Below are 27,098 nucleotides of genomic sequence, written 5' to 3' on the forward strand. Positions count from 1 at the left end.
TCATTGAATTATTCTTTGAAATGTTGATTCTTTAAAGTTTTTCATTAAAAATATTGAGAAAAAATGGCATTTGAGTCAAACTTTGAACACTAGAATGTGAATGCTATTTTTTTTTTTTTTTTTGTATTTTTTGTATTTTTTTGAAGCTGGAAACGGGGAGGCAGTCAGACTCCCGCATGCGCCCGACCGGGATCCACCCGGTACACCCACCAGGGGGCGATGCTCTTCCCATCTGGGGCATCACTCTGTCGCGACCAGAGCCACTCTAGCACCTGGGGCAGAGGCCAAGGAGCCATCCCCAGCGCCTGGGCCATCTTTGCTCCAATGGAGCCTTGGCTGCGGGAGGGGAAGAGAGAGACAGAGAGGGAGGAGAGGGGGAGGAATGGAGAAGCAGATGGGCGCCTCTCCTGTGTGCCCTGGCCGGGAATTGAACCCGGGACTTCCACACACCAAGCCGACGCTCTACCACTGAGCCAACCGGCCAGGGCCTATTTTTAAAGAATATTCTTCTTGCCCTGGCTCAATAGCTGTTAGAGCATTATACAGAAGTGTAGAGTTTGCTGGTTCAATCCCTGGTCAGGGCACATACAGGACAGACTGATGTTTCTCTCTCTTTCTCCTTATCCCCCTTCCTGTCTCTAACATCACTAAAAATAAACATTATAAACTTTTAAATTTTTTTAATTAGTTTCTTAATTAAGTGAAAGGAGGAGAGATAGTGAGACAGACTTCTTTCTACATGCGCCCTGACTGCACCCATCTGGGGCCGATGCTCTGACCATCTGAGCTATCCTCAGCACCCCTGCTGATGTTCAAACCAATGGAGCCACTGGCTGTGGGAGGGGAAGAGGGGAAGAAGGAAAGAAAGGGGAGAGGGAGGGAATCAAACTCAGGGTGTCTATGTCCACACACTGGGCAGACACTATCTACTGAGCCAACTGTCCAGGACCAGTACAAAATTTTAAAAAAGAATTACTGTACTTCCATTAGTTCATCATAGACAAACTCAGAAAATAGATAAAAATTATTTTATACAATCTAAGTACTGTATATAATATATACATATATTCTGCACATCTTACTTAATGTACACTACTTTTGTATTCTGTGTTTTCACCTAACAATATCATGAATGTCTTTCTGTCTTTTTGGCTGCATGACATTCCACTGAAGCGATGCCTTATGATTATATTTAACTAGTATACTGTTGTTGGATGGTGCAATCAATGTTAATATAAATCTTTTGCTCATGTGTCTAGTTACTAGTAAGGGTAAGAATTTAAGCTGTGCAAAGGGCAGAGGTGGAAATACAGGCAGAGGCGGGAGACTGGAGAGAATGGGGGTGTAGGGGAAAAATTCGTTTCCTTTGGCACATAGGCCACTACAGGCAAGGAGGGTGTAAGAAGACATGATGATCTTTGAATGGAAAGGAGTTTGAGACGATAAGCTTACTTAATCTTGGCCCATGCCAAGTTGTGTTTTGAGCACTTTTTTTAGCGTATAACTTCCTCAGATCGCAGGTACTATTGTCATTCCATTCTATAGCAAGGGAACTGAGATACGGAGAACTTGAATTGCCCAAAGCTACCACTCTCGTGAAAGATGAAGTCAGGATTCAAAAGAATGTCGTCGGGCTCCCAGAGCCTGGGCGCTATTTTCCCCGTTTTACAGACGAGGAAAAATGGAGATGCTGAGCTTAACACCCGGGCCTTACTGACTTCATAAGGCTTAGACACAACAGTAGACAGAGACAGCAGAAATTAGTAGGGGCTTCCTCTGTCCCTCTCATCCCCAAGGAGCATAAAAAGCATTAGCTGAGACCATAGAAAATCTTGATAGATTCCTTATCACCCAAACACAGAAGGCAATTAACATTTAGCATTGGTCCCTAAGATGGCCAGTGTGCCTGAACTTAACTGATTGTCAGTCAGGATTCAACAGTAAACCGGGATCCACATCTTGATAATTAAGTTCCAAAGGCGCGCGAACCTTCAAGCAGAAGTTTCCCGCCTCCTAGCCGGTTGCAGCCAGTTCTACAACAGCCGAACCGGCCCAGGGCCATGACGTCATCACGGGCCATGAACCCGCCCCCTGGTATCTCTGCTTCTGCGCGGTCAAGTAACTGGTGAGTTGAACTCCTAACTCCTCCCACTGCCCCGGAAGTTAATATCGAAGCCACGCCTCTCCCCTCGACCGGCAGGGGCGCAGCCATTTTAATTCATAGCTGAGTGGGCGGTGGCGATTTATGTTGGCTGTCTGGCTCTACTGGGCTGGGGGATAACTTTACTGGTCTGGGGAGGTTTTTAGTTTAATTTTTCTTTTCTAGCTTCACTTCGCGGGCCAGTTTACACGTTCTAAATATCTGAGACCATGTCAGGCGACGCATCTGCGGAGCAGGTGAGGAAAGAGTGGTGGGGCCTCGTGGCGACCTCTTCTCTCCACGACTCTGTTGGTCCTGCTTCTCCAGCCGTGTTCGCTTGAGGAAGGGATCAGGGGGTCTTATGAACCCGGAGAACCGGGTACAGAAAAATAATGGGAATGGGGAGCAAGATCTGACTAAGATTTAAAGTTATTTTTTGGCTTCTCTGTTATAGACGTTAATGTGAACACATTTGATTTAGACAATAGCCGGGAAGCCGCCTCGTCCAGTTTAGGTTCAAGGGACTACTCCGGTTGGATGCCTACCTTCGATACCATTTTGATGTTAGGGTTGTTAGGAATGGATTGTTTAAACATGTACTTGCTGTTTAAAAAAACAACTTGACAATATTCCCTCCGCCCTTTCTCTAATATATACTGTACCCAGAAATAGGTTAATAGTTTGGGAAATAATTTGAGATTAAATTAATGTGGTCAAATAGACTCTTCTCAGAGCGAATGAGGAAAGAGTCTGGGAGTAGAGCATGGTTTTGCTGGGTAAGAGTTAGGAATTTTGTAGCTTGCTCCCGCTTCCTTCTTTTTAGCTCTTCTGTTTACATTTCATTTCCGTTTTACAGCGAGACAAATAATGCGAAATTGATAAATCGGAAACAAGTCTGTTTCGAGCCCTGTAAATAAAAGCATCTGTTTTCATAATGGATAAGTGACTTTTAAATATTTAAAAATTCACAATTTTAGATGATTTGTTTCTTTTGCTCTTTATTCAGAATTCTGTGGCATAGTGTTTACCTTTTAGTTTGAAAGGTGAAACTGATATTTTATGAAAGATGTTACTTATTTTTTCTATTTAAGTTTTAGTATGTTTAGGTAAATAGTTTTCAAGATGGAGGCTAGCCAGTCTGCAGTCTCAATTTTCTGAAATTTCCCATTGCCATAGCAACGAAATACACTTAGTTTTTTCGTTTTTCCTGTTCTCCGCTTATAAGGTGGAGGGTAGCCTAAGTGACTAAGGTTTGGCTAACTGAATTTTGTGTTTGCTTGTCCACTGATTTCAGCCCTGAAATCTTTGCAGTGGTTACATTTTATATGATGCCTAAGAATGCAGTCTTAAAATTATATCAAATTTTTTATGCATTCCTATTCTTTTTGTGGGCTCATTTTTTTTTTTTTTTTTTAATCTAAAAGTGGAGGAGTAATGTACAGAAGTTTCATTGAAAGATTTTGGAATTTATTGTTAACTATTAAATTTGTCTGAACTTGTAAAAACACTGAAATGTTGCTGTGACCTTTAATATTTCAGAACTGTGGTGTTTTAAAAGGGAGAGATGTTGGTGAAAATTTACAGGGGAAAAAAATCTCACCCAAAGGTTTTATTGTGCAAAGATTGGAAAAGAGAAAAGTTAAAAGTGCAGTGAACACCTACAATAAAATTCTTAACGTAGAATCAATTGTTAAACATTTTGCCATATCTGCTTTATCTTCCATATTTATTTAAAAGTAAATCGACAAATATTTCAGCATTCCCAATGTTCAGCATCAGCCCCACATAATTCAGCATTGATGCCTTTATATAACCATCATGCCTTTTTCCCACCTAAGAAAATGAATACTATATCATTTCTAAAATCCAGTTCTTATTAAAATTTCCCCAGTTGTCCCAAGAATATGATTCCTAGTTTTGGGGTTTATCTTTAAATCAGAATATAATCTAGGTTCACATTGCATCATTCGGTTATGTCTCTTGAATAGTTCCCCAGTTTTATATCCCCTAAGATATTGTCTGTTTGAAGAATTCAGGACAGTTTTCATTAAAAACTTCTTATTTTCTGGATTTGTTTGGTTTTTACATATACAGTGTTATTTAACTTGTCCCTTCATCTTTTATATTTCATGAAACCTAAACTCAGAGCTTTGATAATATTTGGGTTATATTTGGATAGAATACTTGATAACATTATATTAAAAGAAATTTCAGGCTAACCTGACCAGGCAGTGGCACAGTGGAAAAAGCATCGGACTGGGATACAGAGGACCCAGGTTGGAACCCCGAGGTGGGGGACTTGAGCACCGGGTCACTCTCTCTGCTGTAGCACCCTCCCTCAGCCCCGGTCAAGGCACATAAGAGAAAGTAGTCAGTGAACAACTAAGGAGCCGCAACAAAGAATTGATGCTTCTCATCTTTCTCCCTTTCTGTCTGTGTGTCCCTATCTGCCCCTCTCTCTGTCTCTGTCACAAAAAAAAGAAAGAAACTTCAGGCTAGTTTGTTCTGCTGTTAGTGATGTTTAAATTTGATCACTTGGTTAGGGTTATACTGCAGTTATATGTTCATTGTCAAAAATTATTTTCCTCTTTGCAGTTAGTAATCTATGGGTTGGTTCTTAATACTGTGTTCTTCAATGACCTTTTATCTAATTATTTATCAATTGATAATCTTTGAATAACTCAGTTATTACATTAGAGGTGGCAAGTGTTGGTTGTTTTAAAATTCTAATATTCTGACTCTACTTACTGGCTCATATTTTTCCATAAAGAGGTTTCCACCTTCCCCCCCCCCTTTTCAAAAATTGAGTATTGCTGTGTATTCATAGTTTTCTATTTAATATGTTAAAATCAGTTGCATCCATTTTTCTTTTGGTTCACCTTGTCCCGAATTTTATGATGGCTGCTATGTTTTTTTTCTTAAAAATGTTTTTTGCATTTGATTACCAACAAAGATTCATCTTCATATAATCTTTTCTTTAACTTTTTTAAAAACTTTTATTCATCAATTTTAGGGAGAAAGAGAAAACCATCAGTTTGTTGTTCCACTTAATCATGCATTTTATTGGTTGATTTTTGTACGTGCCCTGACCAGGGATTGAGCCTACAACGTTGGCATGTTGGGATGACACTCAAACCAACTGAGTTACATGGCCAGAGCCTACACTTTTTCTTTAACTTTTTAATGTTACATATCTAGCAGTCAAAAAAAAAAAGTGTAGTATAATCCTATCACAGAGCTTTAACTCATGGCAAATTTTGTTTCTCCATCAGGGGGAGAGAGAGAGAGAAACATCAATTTGTTGTTCCACTTATTCATGCATTCATTGGTTGATTTTTGTATGTGTCCTTACTGGAGATTGAACCTGCAATCTTGGCATATTGGGTTGACACTCTAATAATGAACAAGAATATTATAATGTACCTATTGTAGAGGCTTCAACTCATGGCAAATCTTATTTCTTTCATACTTTCACTTGTTCTTTCCACCCTCCTTACTTTAAATCAAATCCCAGGTATTGTATTAATTACTCAGCTTTAACTGAAATGGTAATTAAAAGATATCTTAAAGCGTGACATGATTTAAACTGTGAATCAACTGGCTTCCTTTGTTATGTGTGATAAGAGAACAGTCGTGAAAATTTAAAGGAAAAGAGGACTGCTTGAAGTGTAAACGAGAAAAAGAGACTAAGTAAAAGTGAAGAATAACAGAAAAATCAAAACCACTCTGAATCATGGATATGCTTTGGGAAGATGCCAATAGACAATCCTGAAAGTTATAAATTGTAGATTTCTTGGCCTGACTTGTGGTGGCGCAGTGGATAAAGCGTCAACCTGGAAATGCTGAGGTTGCCAGTTCAAAACCCTGGGCTTGCCTGGTCAAGGCACATATAGGAGTTGATACTTCCTGCTCCCCCCCCCCTTCTCTCTCTCTCCTCTCTTTTCTATAATGAATAAATAAAAAAAAATCTTAAAAAAAAATAAATTGTAGATTTCTTTTAGCCTTTTGGAATTGAAGCTTAAAAAAAAAGTTTGTTGAATAAACCCAGTAATGGTTTTAATTTGTTACTCAAAAATATAGATGGTCATTTCTTTCTTGGTACTGAATCTGTGAATTTATGCCCTTTGGAAACGAGAAATGATTGTAGACAACCAAAATCAGTGGTAAGGTTTATTGTAAATATTTTTTTACTCTTTTAAGAAGGTTCAGGCCTTGGCCAGTTTTCCTGGTCAATAGAGTACTGGCCAGGCATGCAGATGTCCCTGTTTCAATCCCTGGTCAGGACAGTCTGCTTCTCTTCCCCTTTCTCTCCCTCCCCCTTTCTGCCTCTCTATCTCCCCGACTCTCAAAACGAGAAAAAGAGCCTGGACTCTGGTGGCACAGTGAATAAAGCCTCAACCTGGAATGCCTCCGGTCGCTGGTTCAAAACCCTGGGCTTTCCCTGTCAAGGCACATACAGGAAGCAACTACTACGAATTGATGCTTCCCACTTCTCCCCCCTCTTTCCCTCCCTCCCTTCTCTAAAAATCAATAAATAAAATTAAAGAAAAAAATCCATTTTTGCATTTCTAAAGCTATTTAAATTACCTTGCAGTGTTTGTGGGTATTCTTCTGGAGCTTTGTGTTTACATTTTGCGAGTTTAATGGTGACAGAACTGTACACATAGCGCTTTACCCCTCCTAACAACACATATGGTTCCTGTGTGGAATCATAGCTATGTTTTTATCTTGCAGGTTTTTTTTAAACTGCTTGGTTCAACTTTTGATCTTGTTTCTTCTTAGCTCTGTTTTACTTTGTACACTGCTCCCAACAGCATTTACACTAGTCCCTACAGTAGACTATTGTTTAGATTTCTTCTACTGGGATTAAGCTTGGGTTGAAGGTGTGCTGCCTTATTTATTTATTCTTTTTTTTTTTTTTTTTTTTTAACACGAGAAGAAGGGGGAGAGAGAGGGGAAGTCAAGAACATCAATCTGTTCCTGTATGTGCCCTTACTGGTATCGAATTGGCAACCTCTGTAGATTCTGGACGATGCTCTAGTCTAACCAACTGAGCTAGTCAGCCAAGGCTGCCTTTATTGTTGCATCTTGAAAACCTAGGAAATACAGTTTCATACTTAAAGGTGTTCAGTAAATGAATAGATGAATTTGGACCAGAGCTATACATAATATATTACATATTATCAAGTAATTTAATCCTGCGGAAACAAGTACATAAATAATGAATACAGAATAAATATTTGGGGCACAAGTGTAGGTGGTTTCAAAAGTTTTGTTAGATAAGAGGTTTGGGCCAAGTCAATTCATATGAACCTTTTAAGTCCCTAAAGTGTTTTCTACAGCCTTACCTTTTAGATACAAGACTTGACTTTTTAAACATACTGTAGCCTGACCAGGCGGTGGCTCAGTGGATAGAGCGTCAGACTGGGATGCGGAAGACCCAGGTTCGAGACCCCAAGATCGCCAGGTTGAGCGTGGGCTCATCTGGTTTGAGCAAAAATTCACCAGCTTGGACCCAAGGTCGCTGACTCAAGCAAGGGGTTACTCGGTCCACTGAAGGCCCATGGTCAAGGCACATATGAGAAAGCAATCAATGAACAACTAAGGTGTCACAATGCGCAACGAAAAACTAATGATTGATGCTTCTCATCTCTCTGTTCCTGTCTGTCTGTCCCTGTCTATCCCTCACTCTGACTCTCTCTCTGTCTCTGTAAAAAATAAAATAAAGAGTTTAAAAAAAAAACATACTGTAGACTATCCTAAAATTAGGAAAAGCTAAAATATGAACAGAATGACCCTCACTTTGGAAAAATGTTATGCCTTTATACCCAAATTGCCAATCGTTCTTAATAAAGAGGTGAATTCAGGACCATAAACCAGTGTTTTGCTTTTGGTGAAAATAAGTTTGTAAACGTAAAATATATGCTCTGTTATATACTGATGAATGAGGAAAGAAAGATGAAACGTACAATGTTGAAAACTGAAGTCTTTATTTTGGGGGGTAATTATTAGTTTTTACCAGCAGTTAAGAGGTAACAGAAATGCCAAAAAATTTTTTTAAGTTAAAGGAATTAAGCTAGTTAAATAACTTTTTTTTCCCTCCGGAGTTAGAAACAGGGAGGCAGTCAGACAGACTGCATGCGCCTGACTAGGACCCACCCAGCATGCCCACCAGGGGGCGATGCTCTGCCCAGTTTGAGCATTACTCCGTTGCAGCTGGAGCCATTCTTGCACCTGAGGTGGAGGCCATGGAGCCGTCCTCAGCGCCCGGGCCAACTTTGCTCCAATGGAGCCTTGGCAGCGGGAGGGGAAGAGAGAAAAAAAGAGGTGGAAGAGTGGAGAAGCAGATGGTTGCTTCTCCTGTGTGCCCTGGCCGGGAATCGAACTCAGAGCCTCCACACGTCGGGCTGACGCTTTACCGCTGATCCAACTGGCCAGGGCCTTGCCAAATAGTTTTAAAGCCAAAGTGTGTGAAGTTTAGGAAGAGGAGGAGAACGGGCTAAGGATGTATGTTACATGATACTTTCTTTGGGCCTAATTATTTTTATGTTCTTGGCAACAAAATCTTTCTGTGATAGCCTTTCCTACTTTTTCCCCTCCTATTTTTAAGTGGTATTTTAGTGGTAGTCAACCTGGTCCCTACCACACCCTAGTGGGCATTCCAGCTTTCATGGTGGGTGGTAGTGGAGCAACCAAAGTATAAATAAAAAGATAGATTTAACTATAGTAGGTTGTTTTATAAAGATTTATTCTGCCAAACTCAGCAAAAATCTGACAAAGTACTTGGTAAGTAATTATTATATGCTTTAACTTGCTGTAACTCTGCTTTATAAATTTTATAAAGTAAAGTTACTTCCCTACCTTATAAATCACCATTACTGTGGAACTGGTGGGTGGTTAGAAAATTTTACTATTAACAGATACAAAAGTGGGCAGTAGGTATAAGAAGGTCAACTACCCCTAATGGTATTTAGTATGACAGTTTTGGACAGGCAGCTTTGCTTTGATCTTTATTGTTAATGTTTACTGAGAAAACAACTGTACAGAGTATTTGACAGTGGTTGTTTCTAAGAGACATTGCTCTGTGTTGACAGAACTACATACTGGTTTAACATAGAGATTAAGCAGAAAGGTATAGTTAGGAGAGATTGCATTCTTTAAGCAATAGGATTACAGGAGTTTCAGGGAATATAGGAGCCAACATCCTGGATAGACCTGGGGCAGCAAAATCTGTATTCAGATGTTTGTGCCTATTACGCGGACAACTGCCAAAAACAGTTCATAGTTTTAAGCTCTTCTACCATTGTCCCTAAATTTATTTCTCTTTGGGCAAGACCTAGCTGTGAATTTGAGGCCTTTTTGTTTTGCTGGACAGTGGTAATGATGATAGAATTTATTATGAAAAGGGGTTTAAGTTGGGCAAATATTTAAATTTTTTAGATTAATGGATATTTCATAACAAGCCATAAATATTGAATAAAGCCAAAAGGGTAAAATTATAACCTAGTTGATGTTTTTCTAACATTTCACTTGTTTTAGCTAGTGAATTAATATGGCTACCCTTGATCTAAAGAAGCCACATTTAGCCTGACCGGGCGGTGGAGCAGTGTATAGAGTGTTGGATTGGGATAAGGAGGACCCAGGTTTGAGACCCCGAGGTTGCCAGCTTGAGCGCGGGCTCATCTGATTTGAGCAAAACTCACCAGCTTGGACCCAAGGTCACTGGCTCGAGCAAGGGGTTACTCAGTCTGCTATAGCCCCACGGTCAAGGCACATATGAGAAAGCAATCAATGAACAACTAAAGTGCCACAACAAAAAACTGATTGATGCTTCTCATCTCTCTCCGTTCCTGTCTGTCTGTCCCTATTTACCCCTCTCTGTGACTCTCTGTAAAAAATAAAAATAAATAAATTTAAAAAGCCACATTAAAAAAATTTTATTTTTTTTTAATCAAGGAAGAGGCAGTGAGGCAAAGAAACAAATTCCCACATGTGCCCTGACCGAGATCCACCTATCAACCCCAGTCTGGGGCTGATGTTCTGCCCATCTAGGGCTGCTGCTCTGTTGCTTGGCAACCCAACTATTTTAGTGCCTGAGGCAAGGCCATGGAGCCATCCTCAGCGCCTGGGGCCAACTTGCTCATTCAAGCCATAGCTGCGGAGAGGAGCAGTGGAGAAGCAGATACTCACTTCTGTGTGCTCTGACCAAAAATCAAACCCAGGACTTCCACACGCAGGGCTTCTTATTTTAAAAGATCTTTAAAAAGATTTTATTTAATGATTTAGAGGGAGAGAGATCATAGTTGCTTCACTTTTAGTTGTTCATTGATTGCTTCTATGTGCCTTTACCAGGCAAGCCCTGCGTTTCCAACCAGCGACCTCAGCGTTCCAGATCAACCCTTTATCCCCCATCGGGTTTTGTTTTGTTTTTTTAAAGAGACAGAGAGGGATAGACAGGGACAGACAGAGAGGAACAGAGAGAGATGAGAAGCATCAATCATCAGTTTTTTGTTGCGAGACCTTAGTTGTTCATTAATTGCTTTCTCAAACATGCCTTGACTGCGGGCCTTCAGCAGACCGAGTAACCCTATGCTCAAGCTGGCAACCTCGGGGTCTCGAACCTAGGTCCTCCGCATCCCTGTCCGACACCCTATCCACTGTGCCACTGCCTGGTCAGGCCCCCATTGGGTTTTTTGTTTGTTTGTTTTCATCTCTGTCTCATTAGTATTTAAGAGAGCTTGTGTGTTTAGTGTCTTAAGTTCAGTTTCTCTGAGTTAACTTCACAAAATAAATACAAGGTTAAGCATGGAAAGTAAAAACACAACCTACCAAATAGAATAAAATTTCTGTAAATTGTATATCTGATAAAGGACTTGTATCTATAATACATAAAGGACTCTAGCAAATCAATAATAAAGATAACCCAAGTAAAAATAGGCAAAGAATTGAATAGACATTTCTCCAAAGAGATACAAGGAGCCAATGAGAAAATGCTGAACTTTATTAGTAATCAGGGGAATGTAGATCAAAACTGTAATGAGATATCATTTTATACCTGTTAGGATGGTTATAATCTTCAAAAAGGGAAAAAATAGCCCAGTGAGGAAGTGAGAGCTCTTCTGGGATCGCTTGTTCTCCATGAGCTTGCCTGAGGGTCGATCTCTGGGATCAGGCAGAAAGCCTTGAAGGAGATTTGCTGTGGAGGTTGTCTTCTGCCAGGAGGAAGGAGAAGAGCCCCACATATGGGGGAGAGTCCCTGTAATGATATCTATCTTAAGGACCATTCATCAAAGCTGAGGGAAGTGTCCACAGGGAGTCACTGGGGGTTGGATGGGTATCTCTTCTTGGGGAAGGGGGGGTCACTCCTCTACTAGGTATTCCTCTGGGCTCTATGTGGGCCAGTCCTGACTCTGACTTTCCACTCATCCTTGATTATGGGCCTCCAGAATGCCCAGGTCAGAGATGTCTTTGGAAGAACCTGAAAGTGAAGCCCAAGATTCTTGTTAGGTGTTTCTGCTCCTGGCCAAGAGTTGGAAGAGAGCTGCAGGTGGGGTGGGCAGGGAGCAGGCACAGTTCTGCTTTGTTGTTTGTCTTCCTAGTTGTAACTCCTGTTTATCAAGAGCTTGTTGTCCATGTTTCGAGCACTTTATGAAGAATAAAAAGTTCACAGACAAAATTAAAAAAAAAAATAAAAATAAAAAGTTTAATAACACCTGTTGATGAAGAGGTGGAAAAATTGGAATCCTCATAACACTGTTGATGGGAATGTTAAATGGTTCAATAGTTTTGCAAAACAGTATGACATGTTTCAAAATGTAAAACATAGAATTACCATATGAATTATCCATTTCACTTCTAGGTATATACCTAAGGGAGGGAGGCATAAAATGAACACCCAAAACTGAAAAATCTGAATGTCCATCAACTGATGAATAAATAAAATGTGAGATATCCATACAGTGGAATATTTATGGCAATAGAAAGGAAAGTACTAGTACATGCAAAGTGAAAGCCAGAAATAAAAGAACATATATTGTATGATATTGTTTACATGAAATACCAGCACATCTATAGATAGAGAAAATAGATTGGTGGTTGCATAGGGCCAGGGAATTGAGAAATGGGAATGACTGTTTATGGGTACAGGTTTCTTTTTAGAGTTACATATAAAATCTTTTAAAATTTATTGTGATGGTTACACAACTCTAAATATACCAAAAACCATTGAATTGTATACTTTAAATGGGTGTTATTTGTCCTGGCCGGATAGGTCAGTTGGTTAGACCATTGTCCTGAAGCACAGAGGTTGCTGGTTTGATACCCAGTCAGGGCACATACAGGAACAGGTTGGTGTTCCTGTCTCTCTCTCACTCTCTCTCTTCCTCTCTCTAAAAAATCGATAAAGCCTGACCAGGCAGTGGTGCAGTGGATTGAGCGTCAGCCTGGGACGCTGAGGACCCACGTTCGAAACCCAGAGGTCGTCGGCTTGAGCAAGGGGTCAGTGGCTCGGCTGGAGGCCCCCTCCCCCAATCAAGGCACATAAGAGAAAGAAAGCAATGAACAACTAAGGTGCTGCAACTATGAGTTGATACTTCTCATCTTTCTCTTTTCATGTCTGTCTGTCTCACGCTAAAAAATATAAAATAAAAAATATAAAACTGAAAGTTAAAAAATAAGTACATGGATGAATTGTATGGTATTTAATTGTCTTAGTAAAACGATAATTTAAAAAGTTTAAAAGGTCAAACATGACCCTGGGCAGTGGCTCAGTAGTAAAGCATCCTCCTGGAGTGTGGGTGTCCTGGGTTCAATTCCCAGTCAGGGCACACAGGAGAAGTGCTTCTCCACCCCTCCCCGCTTGCTTCTCTCTCTGTCTCTTCCCCTCCTGCAGCCTTGGCTTGATTAGAGTGAGTTGGCCCTGGGCGCTGAGGATGGCTCCATGGCCTATGCCTCGGGTGCTAAGAAGAGCTCAGTTGCCGAGCAATGCACCAGATGGACAGAGATCACCACTAGTGGGCTTGCAGGGTGGATCTTTGTTTTATTTTATTTTTTTATTTATTCATTTTTAGATAGGGAGAGAGAGAGACAGAGAGAGAAGGGGGGAGGAGCTGGAAGCATCAACTCCCATATGTGCCTTGACCAGGCAAGCCCAGGGTTTCGAACCAGCGACCTCAGCATTTCCAGGTCATGCAGGGTGGATCTTAAGGCACAAACTGGAGTCTGTCGTGGATTTACCCAACCCCCATACTTTCAGTCTTAGTACCCTACCAGAAAGACAATTCATAGTCCTGGCTGGATAGCTTGGTTGGTTAGAGCAGTGGTCCCTGACCTTTTTTGGGCCAAAGACTGATTTAATGTCAAAGTATTTTCACGACTGGCCTTTAGGGTGGGACGGATAAATGTATCACGTGACTGAGACAAACGTCAAGACCGGAGTCTTAGATGGATGTAACAGAGGGAATCTGGTCATTTTAAAAAAAATAAAACATCGTTCAGACTTAAATATAAATTAAATGGAAATAATGTAAATTATTTATTCTTTCCCTGCGGATCGAGACCAAATGGCCCATGGACCGGTACCAGTCCAGGGGTTGGGGACCACTGGGTTAGAGCATTGTCCTGAAGCACAGAGGTTGCTGGTTCTGTCCCTAGTCAGGGCACATACAGAAGCAGATCTATATTCCTCTCTCTTTCTCGTCTCCCTCTCCCTTTTCCTTTGCCTCTCTAATATCAATAAATAAAATTTAAAAATATTTCATAGAACAGGTGCTAGAAAATTCCTCAGTAATACATTCTTATGCAAAAATAAAGTCCATCATCAAAACAGTTTTTTCTTATTTTTGTACCCATTTGAAATTGTATATGTTGATGTGTCCCTTGTGTACTCCGTGCAGTGTTATCATTTTTTTCCTGGTTTTTAAAATTGTGCAAATCAAAGAAGTTGACAAAGTCCTACTAATATCGTTGGTAATGTGCATGCCTTGGAAACTAGTCCCAAGTTTTGTTATGCTCCTTTTATTGGGAGCCCCATCCTACTCCCCATGGTAATCCCTTCCCCCAGATGTCTGTGGATAGAATTTTATTTACTTTTTTTTTTCTTTTTTTTTTGTATTTTTCCGAAGCTGGAAACGGGGAAGCAGTCAGACAGACTCCCGCATGCGCCCGACCGGGATCCATCCGGCACGCCCACCAGGGGGTGACGCTCTGCCCATCTGGGGCATCGCTCCACTGCGACCAGAGCCATTCTAGCGCCTGGGACAGAGGCCAAGGAGCCATCCTCAATGCCCGGGCCATCTTTGCTCCAATTGAGCCTTGGCTGCGGGAGGGGAAGAAAGAGACAGAGAGGAAAGAGGGGGAGGGTTGGAGAAGCAGGTGGGCACTTCTCCTGTGTGCCCTGGCTGGGAATCGAACCCAGGACTCCTGCACGCCAGGCCGACGCTCTACCACTGAGCCAACCGGCCAGGGCCTGTGGATAGAATTTTAGAGGTTCCGTGAACTTGAATGGGGAGAATAAAATTTTATTTTCACTCATCTTAAGTTAAATTGAGCCTTTCCTTTAATAATGAAGGTAGGCAACCACACTAGTAGTGTTAGCAACAGCTGTGATTGGGATATAAATATATTGTTGTTTTTTTGTTTTGTTTTTTTTAATTAATTTTTTTACAGGGACAGAGAGAGACTCAGATAGAGGGATAGATAGGGACAGACAGACAGGAACGGAGAGAGATGAGAAGCATCAATGTTCAGTTTTTCGTTGTGACACCTTAGTTCATTGATTGCTTTCTCATATGTGCCATGACCGCGAGCATTCAGCAGACTGAGTAACCCCCCTGCTCGAGTCAGTGACCTTGGGTCCATGCTAGTGAGGTTTTTGCTCAAGCCAGATGAGCCCGCACTGGAGCTGGTAACTCTGGGGTCTCGAACCTGGGTCCTTCCGCATCCCAGTCCGATGCTCTATCCACTGCGCCACCGCCTGGTCAGGCTGGGATATAAATATATTGTTATATTGTTGTATTATGTTAAGCATCTATTACTATATAAAACTTTGTTTTAAAACCATTTCAATAAAATTAGTTTTCTTTGAAATTTCTTATAAATGTGTATTTAAGAATATTCTGCCTGACCAGGCAGTGGCACAGTGGATAGAATGTCGGCCTGCGACACAGAGGACCCAGGTTTGAAATCCTGAGGTCCGTGGCTTGAACATGGCTCACTGGCTTGAACGTGGGATCATAGATATGACCCCATGGTTGCTGACTTGAAGCCCAAGGTCACTGGCTTGAGCAAATAGCGCCCTGGTCATCACACATACGAGAAAGCAGTCAAAGAATGACTAAGGTGCCACAACAAAGATTAGTGCTTCTCATCTCTCTCCCTTCCTGCCTGTCTCTCCATGTCTGTCCCTCTCTCTGTCTCTCTCTCTAAAAGAAAAAAAGAAAAAATATTATTCTGAGAAAAGGTCCATTGTCTTCACATAGTACTTTGAGAGTTCCATGCTACCAAGAAAGGTTAGGAAGCCTTTAAAGCCGTAGTTTTCAACTGAGGCTGCATATTAGAACAACTTGGAGAGTTTGGGTTTTGTTTTTTTTTTTCTTTTTCTTTTTATTTATTTATTTTTAGGTGAAAGGAGGGGAGATAGACAGACTCCTGTATTCACCCCAACCCTGTCTTGGACTGATGCTTGAGTACCGAGCTGTTTTTAGCACCTGAGGCTGATGTGCTCAGACTGGCTGAGCTATCCTCAGTGCCAAGGGCCACGCTTGAACTAGTCAAGCCACTGGCTGAGGGTGGGGGAGAGGAAGAAAAGCAGATAGTTGCCTTTCCTGTGTGTCCTGACCAGGAATCGAACCCGGGATGTCCATACAACAGGCTGACACTCTATCCACTGAGCCACCGCCAGGGCCTTTTCATTTTTTTAATAGAGATGTTCTGGCCCTGGCCAGGTAGGTAGCTCAGTTGGTTAGAGTGTTCTGATGCACCAAGGTTTCCAGCTCAATCCTCAGTCAGGGAACATAAAAGAATCAACCAAAGAATGCATAAATAAGTGAAACAACAAATAAGTATCTCTCCCCTTCTCTCAAATCAGTTTTTTAAAAGGGTAATGTTCCAGTCCCAGTTGTAGGGATTCTGATTTACTTCATCAATGGTGAGGCTTGTGCATCTTTTCAAATCACCTTTCCCCCAGTTGATTCCAGTGTGCTGCCAGTAGAATAATGGCTTTATTTTAGGAAGGAGACATTTATACTTGCTGTGATTATGCTGGTCAGAATTTAGATGCTCTCTTCTGAATTTTCTCTGTTCTTTTACAGGTTGTAGTATATATATACATTATCTAGTTTGGTTGGTTAATTTTCAGCAAGTGAATCTTGAGTAATTTGCTTTCCCATCCAGCTGCTTTGAAACACTAATCATTAACTTTGGCTAAAGCAAGTCAAGTATTAACAGTTCTTTAGTTCCTGATTTAAACATCTTGTATCAGATTAGCTTATTTTATCATATATGGTTGGAATCTTATAAATTAGGATCCTTTAAAGTTTGTTTTTTCAAGAAGTAAACGCTTTTGAAAGAAGTCTGTTTTGCTGTATCCCAAGTGTCCCTTCAACAGTGTCTAGCATACACTAGGCTTTGAACAAATATTTCTCAGGTGAATAGTAAAAATTCAAACATAAGAAGAGATACAATAAAGTGAGTGTACGTATTTGTATGTGTGTCTTTGTGTCTCCCCAGCCTATCCCCGCTTTTTTTTTTTTTTAAACAGTATTATGGAGATTGATCCGTGTTACTAACTATAGACCTTGTTTTTAGTGAGTACAAATTCCATGATAATATTTAAGCGGTTTTTCTATACATGATTATTTAAATTACTTCTAGTCTTATGCCAATAAATAGCCTAGGGGTAACTATTCAATATACATGTACAGTAAGAGATGTTGGCAGAAGTGGAATTCAGGGCCAGACATTCATATTAAATTTAAATTTTGATCAGCATTACTACTTGATCCTGTCAACAATGTGAGAATGTCTGTTTCTACCTACTCTTCCCAATGCAATGTTAATTATAAAACACTTGATCTGTTTTATGTTTACATTAGTATTTTTTTGAGTGAAGTTTGTTGTTACTTTTTTCTAGGAACTGTTTGAATACTTTCTTTTTTAGTTGCTGCTTTTTTGTTGACTGGACTTTATTAGTAAATTTTAGTAGTCAACCAGTGTGTTGAGGATCTTTTAAGTTTGTCTTTGGACTTTGATTATAATTTTTTTGGACACAAGTTTATTTATTTATTTATTTATTGACACAAATTTAAACTTCATGAATTAAGTTATCTTTTTCAAAGGCTTCTGAAGAGGCTTTTTCTTGCAGAGATAAATTTCAGTATGCTTTTCTCTAGCTCTTTTCTGTTTTCCTGTTTTTAATGTTCAAGTCTTTGAGCTACCTAATTTTTATTTTGGTAGAAAGGGTAAAATAGGAATTCAGCTTTATTTTGACAAAGTTGACTTTGCAGTTATTCTAACAGATGACTGTATTTATTCTAACAACATACTTGGAATAATCTATCATTCTGATTTGAAATGTCACCTTTATTGTAACCATTACCAAACTGTTTTACTGTGTCATTTTATTCCTCATTAAACTTTACCAGTTTTTAGTATTTTGAGCAAACTGTTTATAAAGCTTTTTATATTAATAATTTTAATACAAAAGTACATTAGTCTTTTGAAAGATGTTTCGTTTGTTTTGTTTTTCTATAAATAAATGTGTATTTGCCTCACCAGGCAGTGAGTCAGTGGATAGAACATTGACCTGGATGCTGAGGACCCAGGTTTGAAAACCACGAGGTTGCTGGCTTGAGCAAGGGGGTCACTTGCTCAGCTGGAGCCCCTGGTCAAGGCACGTATGAGAAAGCAATCTGTGAACAACTAAAAGGTGCCACAACTAGTTGATGTTTCCCTTTTTTAATGCATTTTTTTGCATTTTTTTCCGAAGCTGGAAACGGAGGCAAGTCAGACAGACTCCCGCATGCGCCCCAACCAGGATTCACCCGGCACGCCCAGCAGGGGGCGATGCTCTGCCCATCTGGGGCGTCGCTCTGTTGCATCCAGAGCCATCCTAGCCTGAGGCAGAGGCCACAGAGCCATCCTCAGCGCCCGGGCCATCTTTGCTCCAGTGGAGCCTCGGCTGCGGGAGGGGAAGAGAGAGACAGAGAGGAAGGAGAGGAGGAGGGGTGGAGAAGCAGATGGGCACTTCTCCTGTGTGCCCTGGCCGGGAATCGAACCCGGGACTCCTGCACACCAGGCCAACGCTCTACCACTGAGCCAACCGGCCAGGGCCAGAGTTGATGTTTCTCATCTCTGTCCCTGTCTGTCTGTCTGTCTCTCTCTCTCTCATTTGCTTAAATAAATAAATAAAATGTATATTTATTAGTGGTAGAAGGTAATTTATTTTAAAGAAAAGTGTTTTCCCTAGGTAACATTTTTCCTAAATATATGACTTCAAAATTTTTTATTTTGACTCAATTGTTCTATGAGATATTGCCACTAAAAAGAAAAAGTGTTAAAGACAATGCTTCCCTTACTCTTCCTTCTTAATATTATTGACACATAGGGTCATATTATAGATTTCCAGAAATTCTGCAAAAAGACGGCCTAAAACTTTGTATGAATTAATATACATATGACTTACTGTGAATCACTTTTTTTGTGGTACTCAGTAGTATTCTGAACAACTGCTAGCTACTATTAAGATTGTATTTCTATAATTTAAAAACAACTACCTTATTAAAGGCTTTAGAAAATATCAAAAAATAAATGGGGAGAATCACCTTATATTTCCATCATCCATCACCCACATGATTACTAAACTTTTAGTACAATCTTTTAGTGCAGATTTATTTTATAGTTTTCATTATGCCGTATATAAAATTTGTGAGTCACCTTTTTAAAACTTTTACATCAAAATAAGATTTTCACGTTCTTTCAGTGCTTTCTCTTTGTGGCTCAGGATGAATGCACTATAGCAGTGTTTCTCAAAGTTGATCCAGGGACCCTGGGGGTTACTAAGACTTTCAGAGGATCTGTGAGTTCAAACTTTTATAATTTAAGGCATCATTTGCCTTTATCACTCTTAACCTTTTATGAGTGTATAGTGAAATTTTTACATGATGTGATATAGCAAATTGAATGCATAAGCAGATAAAATCCAGCTACATTTTAAAATCAGTCATTAAACATATTTGTAAATAGTTAAAACAAGTATATTCTCATTGAATCTTAATGGTTTTTAATTAAAATGTTATTAGTATTTAAATAATTTTATTTGAACTTAAACAAATGAATAAATACAATTTTTCTGTTTTAATTTTTTTTAAAGATTTTATTCATTTTAGAGAGAAGGGAGAGAGAAAGTGGAGAGGAGCAGGAAGCATCAACTCCCTTATGTGCCTTGATCAGGCAAACACAGGGTTTCAAACCGGTGACCTCAGTGTTCCAGGTCGATGCTTTATTCACTGTGCCACCACAGGCCAGGCTTTTCTCAGTTTTAATTTCTTTCTTTTTTTTTTTTTTTTTTTTTTTTTACAGAGACACAGAGAGAGAGATAGGGACAGACAGACAGAAATGAAGAGAGATGAGACGCATCAATCATCAGTTTTTCATTGCGACACCTTAGTTGTTCATTGATTGCTTTCTCATATGTGCCTTGACTGTGGGCCCTCAGCTGACCGAGTAACCCCTTGCTCGAGCCAGCAACCTTGGGTCCAAGCTGGTAAGCTTTGCTCAAACCAGATGAGCCCACGCTCAAGCTGGCAACCTCAGGGTCTTGAACCTGAGTCTTCCGTATCCCAGTCCGACGCTCTATCCACTGCGCCACCGCCTGGCCAGGCCAGGCTCAGTTTTAATTTCTAATAAAATTAAAACATTAAAAGAGACCACATAAACAAGAGCTTTTTTGACCCACTCAGTAATTTTTCAGAGTATACAAGTATCCTGAGACCAGAGTTTGAGAACTGCTGTTCTGTAGTATTTAATGTAAAAGATGGGTTTATTTAAATATTAAAATATCTTGTAAAAGTATGTGATTACTTGATTTTGTTTTTTATTCAATTGACTTGTGATAACATAGATAATAGAAAATGCAGATCTCTTTTATAAAGAGGACATTTTTATGCTTTGTCTTGTGATATTGTATCCAGGAACTGATATATTATGCTGTACTTGAATTAAATTAGACATGAGAGTTTTAAAACAGTAACTTCAGTTTGTTATTTTTTCCCTCCAGGCAGCTGAGTATGTCCCAGAGAAAGTGAAGAAAGCCGAAAAGAAATTAGAAGAGAATCCATATGACCTTGACGCTTGGAGCATTCTCATTCGAGAGGCACAGGTTTAGTGATATAGGATTACATTTCCTTCTCTATGGGTCCAATCACACTACTTGGTTCTGCAGTAATTATTTTTATAATACTACTATTGTAAATGCCGTTTATTGGTTTTCAATTTTAGAATCAACCTATAGACAAAGCTCGGAAGACTTACGAACGCCTTGTTGCCCAGTTCCCCAGTTCTGGCAGATTCTGGAAACTGTACATTGAAGCAGAGGTTAATATTTTATTTTATTTTTCTTATATAGCATCTGATGGGAATTGTAGCATACACTATAGTGGTAAAAACAAGTTAGGAACATAGATGGCACAACTTGGACAAGGAGGATTTAAATGTCTCGCCTTTATTTTGTAAAATAGGTATGAAGGAGTAATTAAAATGAATTTTTGAAATTTGGGTCTTTACAAGCTGATGATTGTTGCATTTTGCAGTTGCAACAACATTAAAACAGTTTCAATGGTATTGGAGTGCTTTAGCCTTTTATTTACTTGTCATGTGTCAATTTATTGCCTCCTGTGTCATTTATTTAGAACTCATTTTTCTTTTTATTCCTGCTTACAAAAATATGAACTACCGGTATAAGAAAATACAGAAATGTTAACTTAGTTTCATAGGGTATTTTAAATGTCTCTGGTAAAATGCAACATTTAGATGAAAAGTTATTTCAGATTTTAATTTCGTGAAAATACATGGTAAGCACTTCAATAATTTAGAGAAAAATTTTTTCTGTAGGAAAGAGTTTACATTATACAGGGATAAGCTAATGAGGCTTAAACCTGCATAATCATAATTTACACATCAATACTGTTTAAAAATTGCTTTCTGTCTTGATATTTGATGTCGAGCATGTTTTATTTTAAAGAATTAGGGCCCCATTCTTAATTAGAAGGGGATGTTCATTTTTGAAGACTGGAATTAGCAGTCAAGATGATAAAGCATTAATGTGTTAGTAACAATTGGCACCAAGTAATCATTCTTTAGGTTATAAATTAATAGGATGGAAGGGGGTGAGCTGGGAATACCTGATATCTACATTAAACTGAAAGTGTTATCCATTTCTTTTTATAACTTATGAAGTAGTCTTATTTAAAATATTAATTTTGTAATATAAATTCTCAACATAATCCAAGTACACTGCAGCCTCATCATATTTTCCACAGCTAAAATTTGATAATATGTGGGTCTGTTTTGGACCTGTTCAAAGGGCTTTAGTCATCAGCGATACTGAACAGATTGCAACACAACACGGTGTTGTTACCTGTGATGTCTTTTTCTCAGACTAGACTAAACAACAGCAGCTTTAAGTGGAGGCTTCAGTGTACTCAGTGTATTTATGCTAAAGTTTGTATCGTATTACTTTGGGAGTGGGAGAATTACTGGACAATAGCAGGAACATTGTGTGTGTGTTAAATTTTTTGTATGTGATTGTATTTGTGGTATGTGTGTTTGTATGTTTGTTGTGTGAGAGAGATTGTACCTTATGTGGAGTCTGGTTGTGGTTTGGGCCCAGGACCATGTCCTTAAGATTTTGCCACTTACCCTTTGGGACTATTTCTTTTCTTAATATATTTAATCATCAGAGTAACCTGGCACGAAATTTACCAGGTGAGTGAATCGTTCTGTCTGAGGTATGCTGAAACCAGTGCTGCTTTGTATACTCATTAAAAAGCAAGGAACCTGAATCACCTGTATTTGGTCTGCGTTCCAGTTTGACTTGACAAACACAGCTTATATGCTGCACACTCGTCAGAAATGAACATCACTGGTGTATAATAGGTTTTTTTGTGTGGCTTTTTTTATATATAATGAAATAGTACTTTCTGAATTTTAGAAATATCTTTCAGTTTTCAAATACCCAGTCATTATTCATGTTTTTTATTACAGCTCAAGTTAAAGTGAAATTAGCAATTAGATATTCTGTCCTTAATATAAACACAATGAGTATAAAGCCATTTCCTAACTAAAAATATAAACTACATTCTCAAAAAGAATTCTAAAACAAGATGTTATTCCAAGGGGCTGAAAGTTGTTTAAGTGTCAGACTCATTTCATATAATACTTCAGAGCTGCTAGCAGTTGCCTGATTTATTTAGTTGGTAATGATTGCAGTTATTTTATACACATACACACAAACATGAATGTATGTATAAAACATCTGAGAAAAAAATAAAGAACATATTGTATATTTTGTAAACATTTTTATTTCTGGTTTAGGAGTTAAGATTAAATTGAATCTTGATTTCAGAAATACATATTCTGAACTGTGTTTTTCTCTTTCCTGATTTACTCTTTATTTTTTATAATTCTCACATTTTGTACCTTGTTTAGTCTGTGAAATGATAAAATTTTCTTTGGCTATATCACCCAACGTGGCCTTTAATATTTCTGTGAAGACACAACCTATTCATAATATATTAAAATCTAAAGTAATAATAAGAATGTCTATATCAAAGGTAGTACTAACAGTGTTTACATAACATCCTGTGTGCACTCTCAAGAAAATAAAGTTTTATTGATATATTTGTTGTAACTCAGTACTTCATGGTGGGAAAATTGTGATGTTTCATTTATTTATATTCGGCTAAACCAACTTGTCCAAATACATTTAGTTCTTCTCTAATAGAAAAACATACATCTTCCATAACAAGAGATGATTTGCTTCCCCAGAGAAATTTCTTGTAAATATTACTTAAGATTAAAGTGACGCAAAAAGAGTTTTTTTACTTTTAAGTTTGAAGTAAAAATGTTAATAACACTAATCTGATATTTTAAAATATTTGCCAGTATATCAGCTTTTTTCTTACCAGTGATTATTTAGCAGATACTGGCTGCTTGTGTGAAATTTGAGCTTTAACGTGTCATCCTTAATTCATTATCTTTTGTTTATTTTAATTTTTTTTGCTAAAGCATAGAAAGTGTTGGAGGTAAAATTCTATGGTTCTAATGAAAGCACATTTAAGACCAACATCTTTGTATTTATGATCTTACATAATTTCAAAATTATACCAAATTACTTCAGTGTTGTATGTATTGTACAGTCATGTGCCACATTACGACATTTTGGTTGACAAACCGCATATACGATGGAGGTGTAACATATAGTCCAGTTATGTAGTGGACTAGACCATCTAGGTTTGAGTAAGTGCACTGTAGTTTGCACAATAACAAAATCACCTAACACTATTTCTCAGTATGCCTGTTGTTAAGCAGCTCAAGCAGCTCATGACTGACTGTATGGGCAATCACATTTTGCCTCAGGTATGTGAGAAGTATTTCTTTACTCTTGAATTCCAAATCTGCTACTGTACATGATATATATAACTATCATAAGAACAAACAATTGTATGACTAATTTTAAAGTGAAATAGTTATCAGATATAGTCTAATTGTGATTGTTATATGAAAATACATTTGCTGCTAGTTTTAAAGTAAACTTAATAGTTTTTAATACATCTGTAGCCATTTAGTTGATAAATGGATTTCTTAAATCTGCATTTTTGAGTTTGAGAAGTGTGTGTTTTTAAACACGAGTTCAGTGGAATTATCCCATCAGAGCCTCCAAGCTCTCTAAAGAACTACTTTTTAAAGTGGTCAGAAGGGTCACTAAGTATCACAAAATGGAGAAAGTTCTTAGTTTTGCCATATTATTTTTAAATTTTCCCCTTTATGATTACAGTTTTTTCTGTAGCTAGGTAGTCAGTGTGACAGCATGTAAGATATATTATCTTATAGTTAAAAGTAATTTTTTTTTAATTGGGCCACATTAATAAATTTTCCTTTGAAAGTATGTTTTTTATTGGTAGCTGAAGGAGAAATGAAGGTGATACTGCTGGTATAGCTACAATATATCTTACTGTCTGTGGGAGCTGTAATTCTTTAATAAAAGTATATAGGTCCTGGTCGGTTGGCTCAACGGTAGAGCGTCAGCCAGACGTGTGGAAGTCCCAGGTTTAATCCCCAGCCAGGGCACACAGGAGAAGCGCCCATCTGCTTCTCCACCCTTCCCCCCTCTCCTTCCAGTCTATCTCTCTCTTTCCCTCCTGCAGCCAAGGCTCCATTGGAGCAAAGTTGGCCTGGGCGGTGAGGATGGCTCCATGGCCTCCGCCTCAGACGCTAGAATGGCTCAGATTGCAGTGGAGCAATGCCCCAGATGGGTAGAGCTTCGCCCCCTGGTGGGCATGTTGGGTGGATCCCAGTTGGGCACATGCTGGAATCTGTCTGACTGCCTCCCCACTTCTCACTTCAGAAAAATACATACACACAAAGTATATAAAGAATTGGTCGCTTTTTCTAAAAAACATGAATACCTTTTCATGCAAATAATGGGTTATAAAGTATACTTTTTCAAAATAACCTTTCTACTTGGGAAAAATGACTAAAAGTACCTTTCTTCTTGGAAAATGGAAGTGAACTCAGGATGGAACATGAGTGACCTAACTTGAAATAAACTCTACTGTCTTTACTGTTTTAATGCCTCTAAGTAGCAGTTTAAACTGTATTTTAATGTTCTGTATATATTGAGCAATGTGATTTTTTTAATGCAGATAAAATTATTGCATTATCATATAGATTATATATTCTTCAGCTTGCAACCTTTAAAAATAATATTTGTACTCTTTTCCTGTAGATTGCTCCTTTCCTGTTTGTAATAAATGTTGGTCCATGTCTGTGTGATTATTCAGATTGTATTCTAAAATAACAATATTCTGTGTAGTTTCTTAAATGCATGTATAATGTAGTATAGGGGTGTAAAAGAAAACAAATTATTTGCAAACAGAATGGAGTGATAAAATATCTGAGTGCTTTGAGTAATCACATACTATTTTTTAAAACAAAGATATTTTTATGTTTACTACTGTAAGTAGTAAACTTCTATTTTTGGTTCTTTTATGTCTTATCCCATCCACTCTGCCTTCTCTTGTAGCATAGATGTTTAGGTGTTGTCATTTCTAACATGGTCTATTATATATTTTCCCCTGGGAATCTTTTCCCTTCACCCAAAGGCATTGCATAATAAACTGTTTACAAAAGGACATATTTAATTTAGATAAGAGATTCCTTTTTAAAAAATCTTGTATTATATTCTTTGTATCATGTAGGTAGTTTATTATTTTATATGAAATGTAGACTTTTATTTTTAAACAAAACCTTGCACAGCTCAACCTGATTACCTTTATATTTCTTAACTTTATAAAGCAAAATTATCTTTGCAGTCACTGATAAACATTTATAAAAATGGTCATATTTTTCCCTCTGCATATACTCGTAAATTTTTAACCCAGATTTTTTATATTCTATTTTTGTATGTGTGATAGAGTTATGATATATTCTGAAAATGTGGAGACCAGATTTTAATAAAAAGTACCTACATTCCAAAATTTGTTGTGAAACTTAAAGGGCTGTTTGATCATGCAATTTGGAGTTCTCCTGTGGGTAGTGTTTTACCCAAAACTTATAGAGCATTTATGGAATAACATAACATTTAATATACAATACTTAATAGTTTTCTTAAAATTACTGGGCATTGTAGTCAATAAGATTTAAGGAATTACTTTGTTATAAGACACTCCCTCCCATGCCTTTGTGAAGAGGCATTAAAGATAGGCTCCATGAATAAACACAAACATATTTAAGCCTTTCATAATATCAAAATTCAAAACTCCCATATTCTTATATTTGTATACAGAACTAATTCTAACAGGAAAAACATTTTAGGGTGCTCTGCATTTTTGGTTCTAACGAGTATAAGGGAACCAGGTAGCAATTAGTTGACTTTCTCTTTAAAAAACATTAACAAAAACTCTTGAAGTCAAAGGCTCAACTATTTTCTAACAGGTTTATTGTGGAGGGTGGGTTGTTTACTGTGTGCTTTCAACTTGGAAACAGCTATTTGGTATGAGTCTGGTTCAGGGTACTTCTAAGAAATGAAGATGACAAATAATACTAGTGATATCAAAAGCTATACTTCTAAATTTGGAAAAGTGCATTTATTTGCTTATAAATATTTTTTAAATTTTAAACAGTTTTGCTCTTTGGAGCAGAACACAAATACTGTAACAATCAATTGTAGTATATAAATTTTTCTCCCACATGTTCAGTCCACAACAGTATCAATAAAATTATGAATATTTGCTTTGAATACAACTTGTTGATAAACTAAACAGCTTTTTTTAAGGCTCAGGAAAGCGTAACCTTGGGTAAGTTTTATGGTTTTGTATGCTAGGGGACTTGTAAAGAAAAATTTTCTGTTTGGAAATACTAAGTAATATTTATAAAGACAGGGTTATATGTGAAAGACAGTATTGAAGTACAGTTTTGGAATAATTTGAAATGTGATATAGTCTAAAGATAAAGTCTGAAAGCTATTTTTAATCTTTCTAATACTTTTATTCATATGACAGAACATGTTTGATTACTTTTTTTAATGCAAGGTTTTAGCTCTGGCATGTAATGGTAGCATTATTGTATGTCATTGTCTAAAAATTCCTATGTGGGAAATGGTTTACCCCTTTTCCAGTTTTATTGAGATATAACACTGTATAAGTTTAAGATCTACAACAATAATTTGATATGTGTGCATACT

General features: G+C 38.1%; 1 protein-coding gene across 1 annotated transcript in view; it reads left to right on the forward strand.

Annotated features, from left to right (window-relative positions):
• The first annotated feature begins 2,193 nt into the window (after positions 1 to 2,193).
• Positions 2,194 to 27,098, forward strand: part of CSTF3 (cleavage stimulation factor subunit 3) — an 80,874-nt gene continuing 55,969 nt past the window's right edge. The window contains exons 1-3 of the mRNA XM_066363625.1: positions 2,194 to 2,397; positions 20,415 to 20,516; positions 20,636 to 20,731. Of these exons, the coding sequence (XP_066219722.1) occupies positions 2,371 to 2,397; positions 20,415 to 20,516; positions 20,636 to 20,731 (225 nt within the window). The 5' untranslated portion in view covers positions 2,194 to 2,370. The remainder of the gene's footprint in view (positions 2,398 to 20,414; positions 20,517 to 20,635; positions 20,732 to 27,098) is intronic.

The sequence above is a fragment of the Saccopteryx leptura genome, chromosome 1, assembly GCF_036850995.1.
Source record: "Saccopteryx leptura isolate mSacLep1 chromosome 1, mSacLep1_pri_phased_curated, whole genome shotgun sequence".
NCBI lineage: Eukaryota > Metazoa > Chordata > Mammalia > Chiroptera > Emballonuridae > Saccopteryx > Saccopteryx leptura.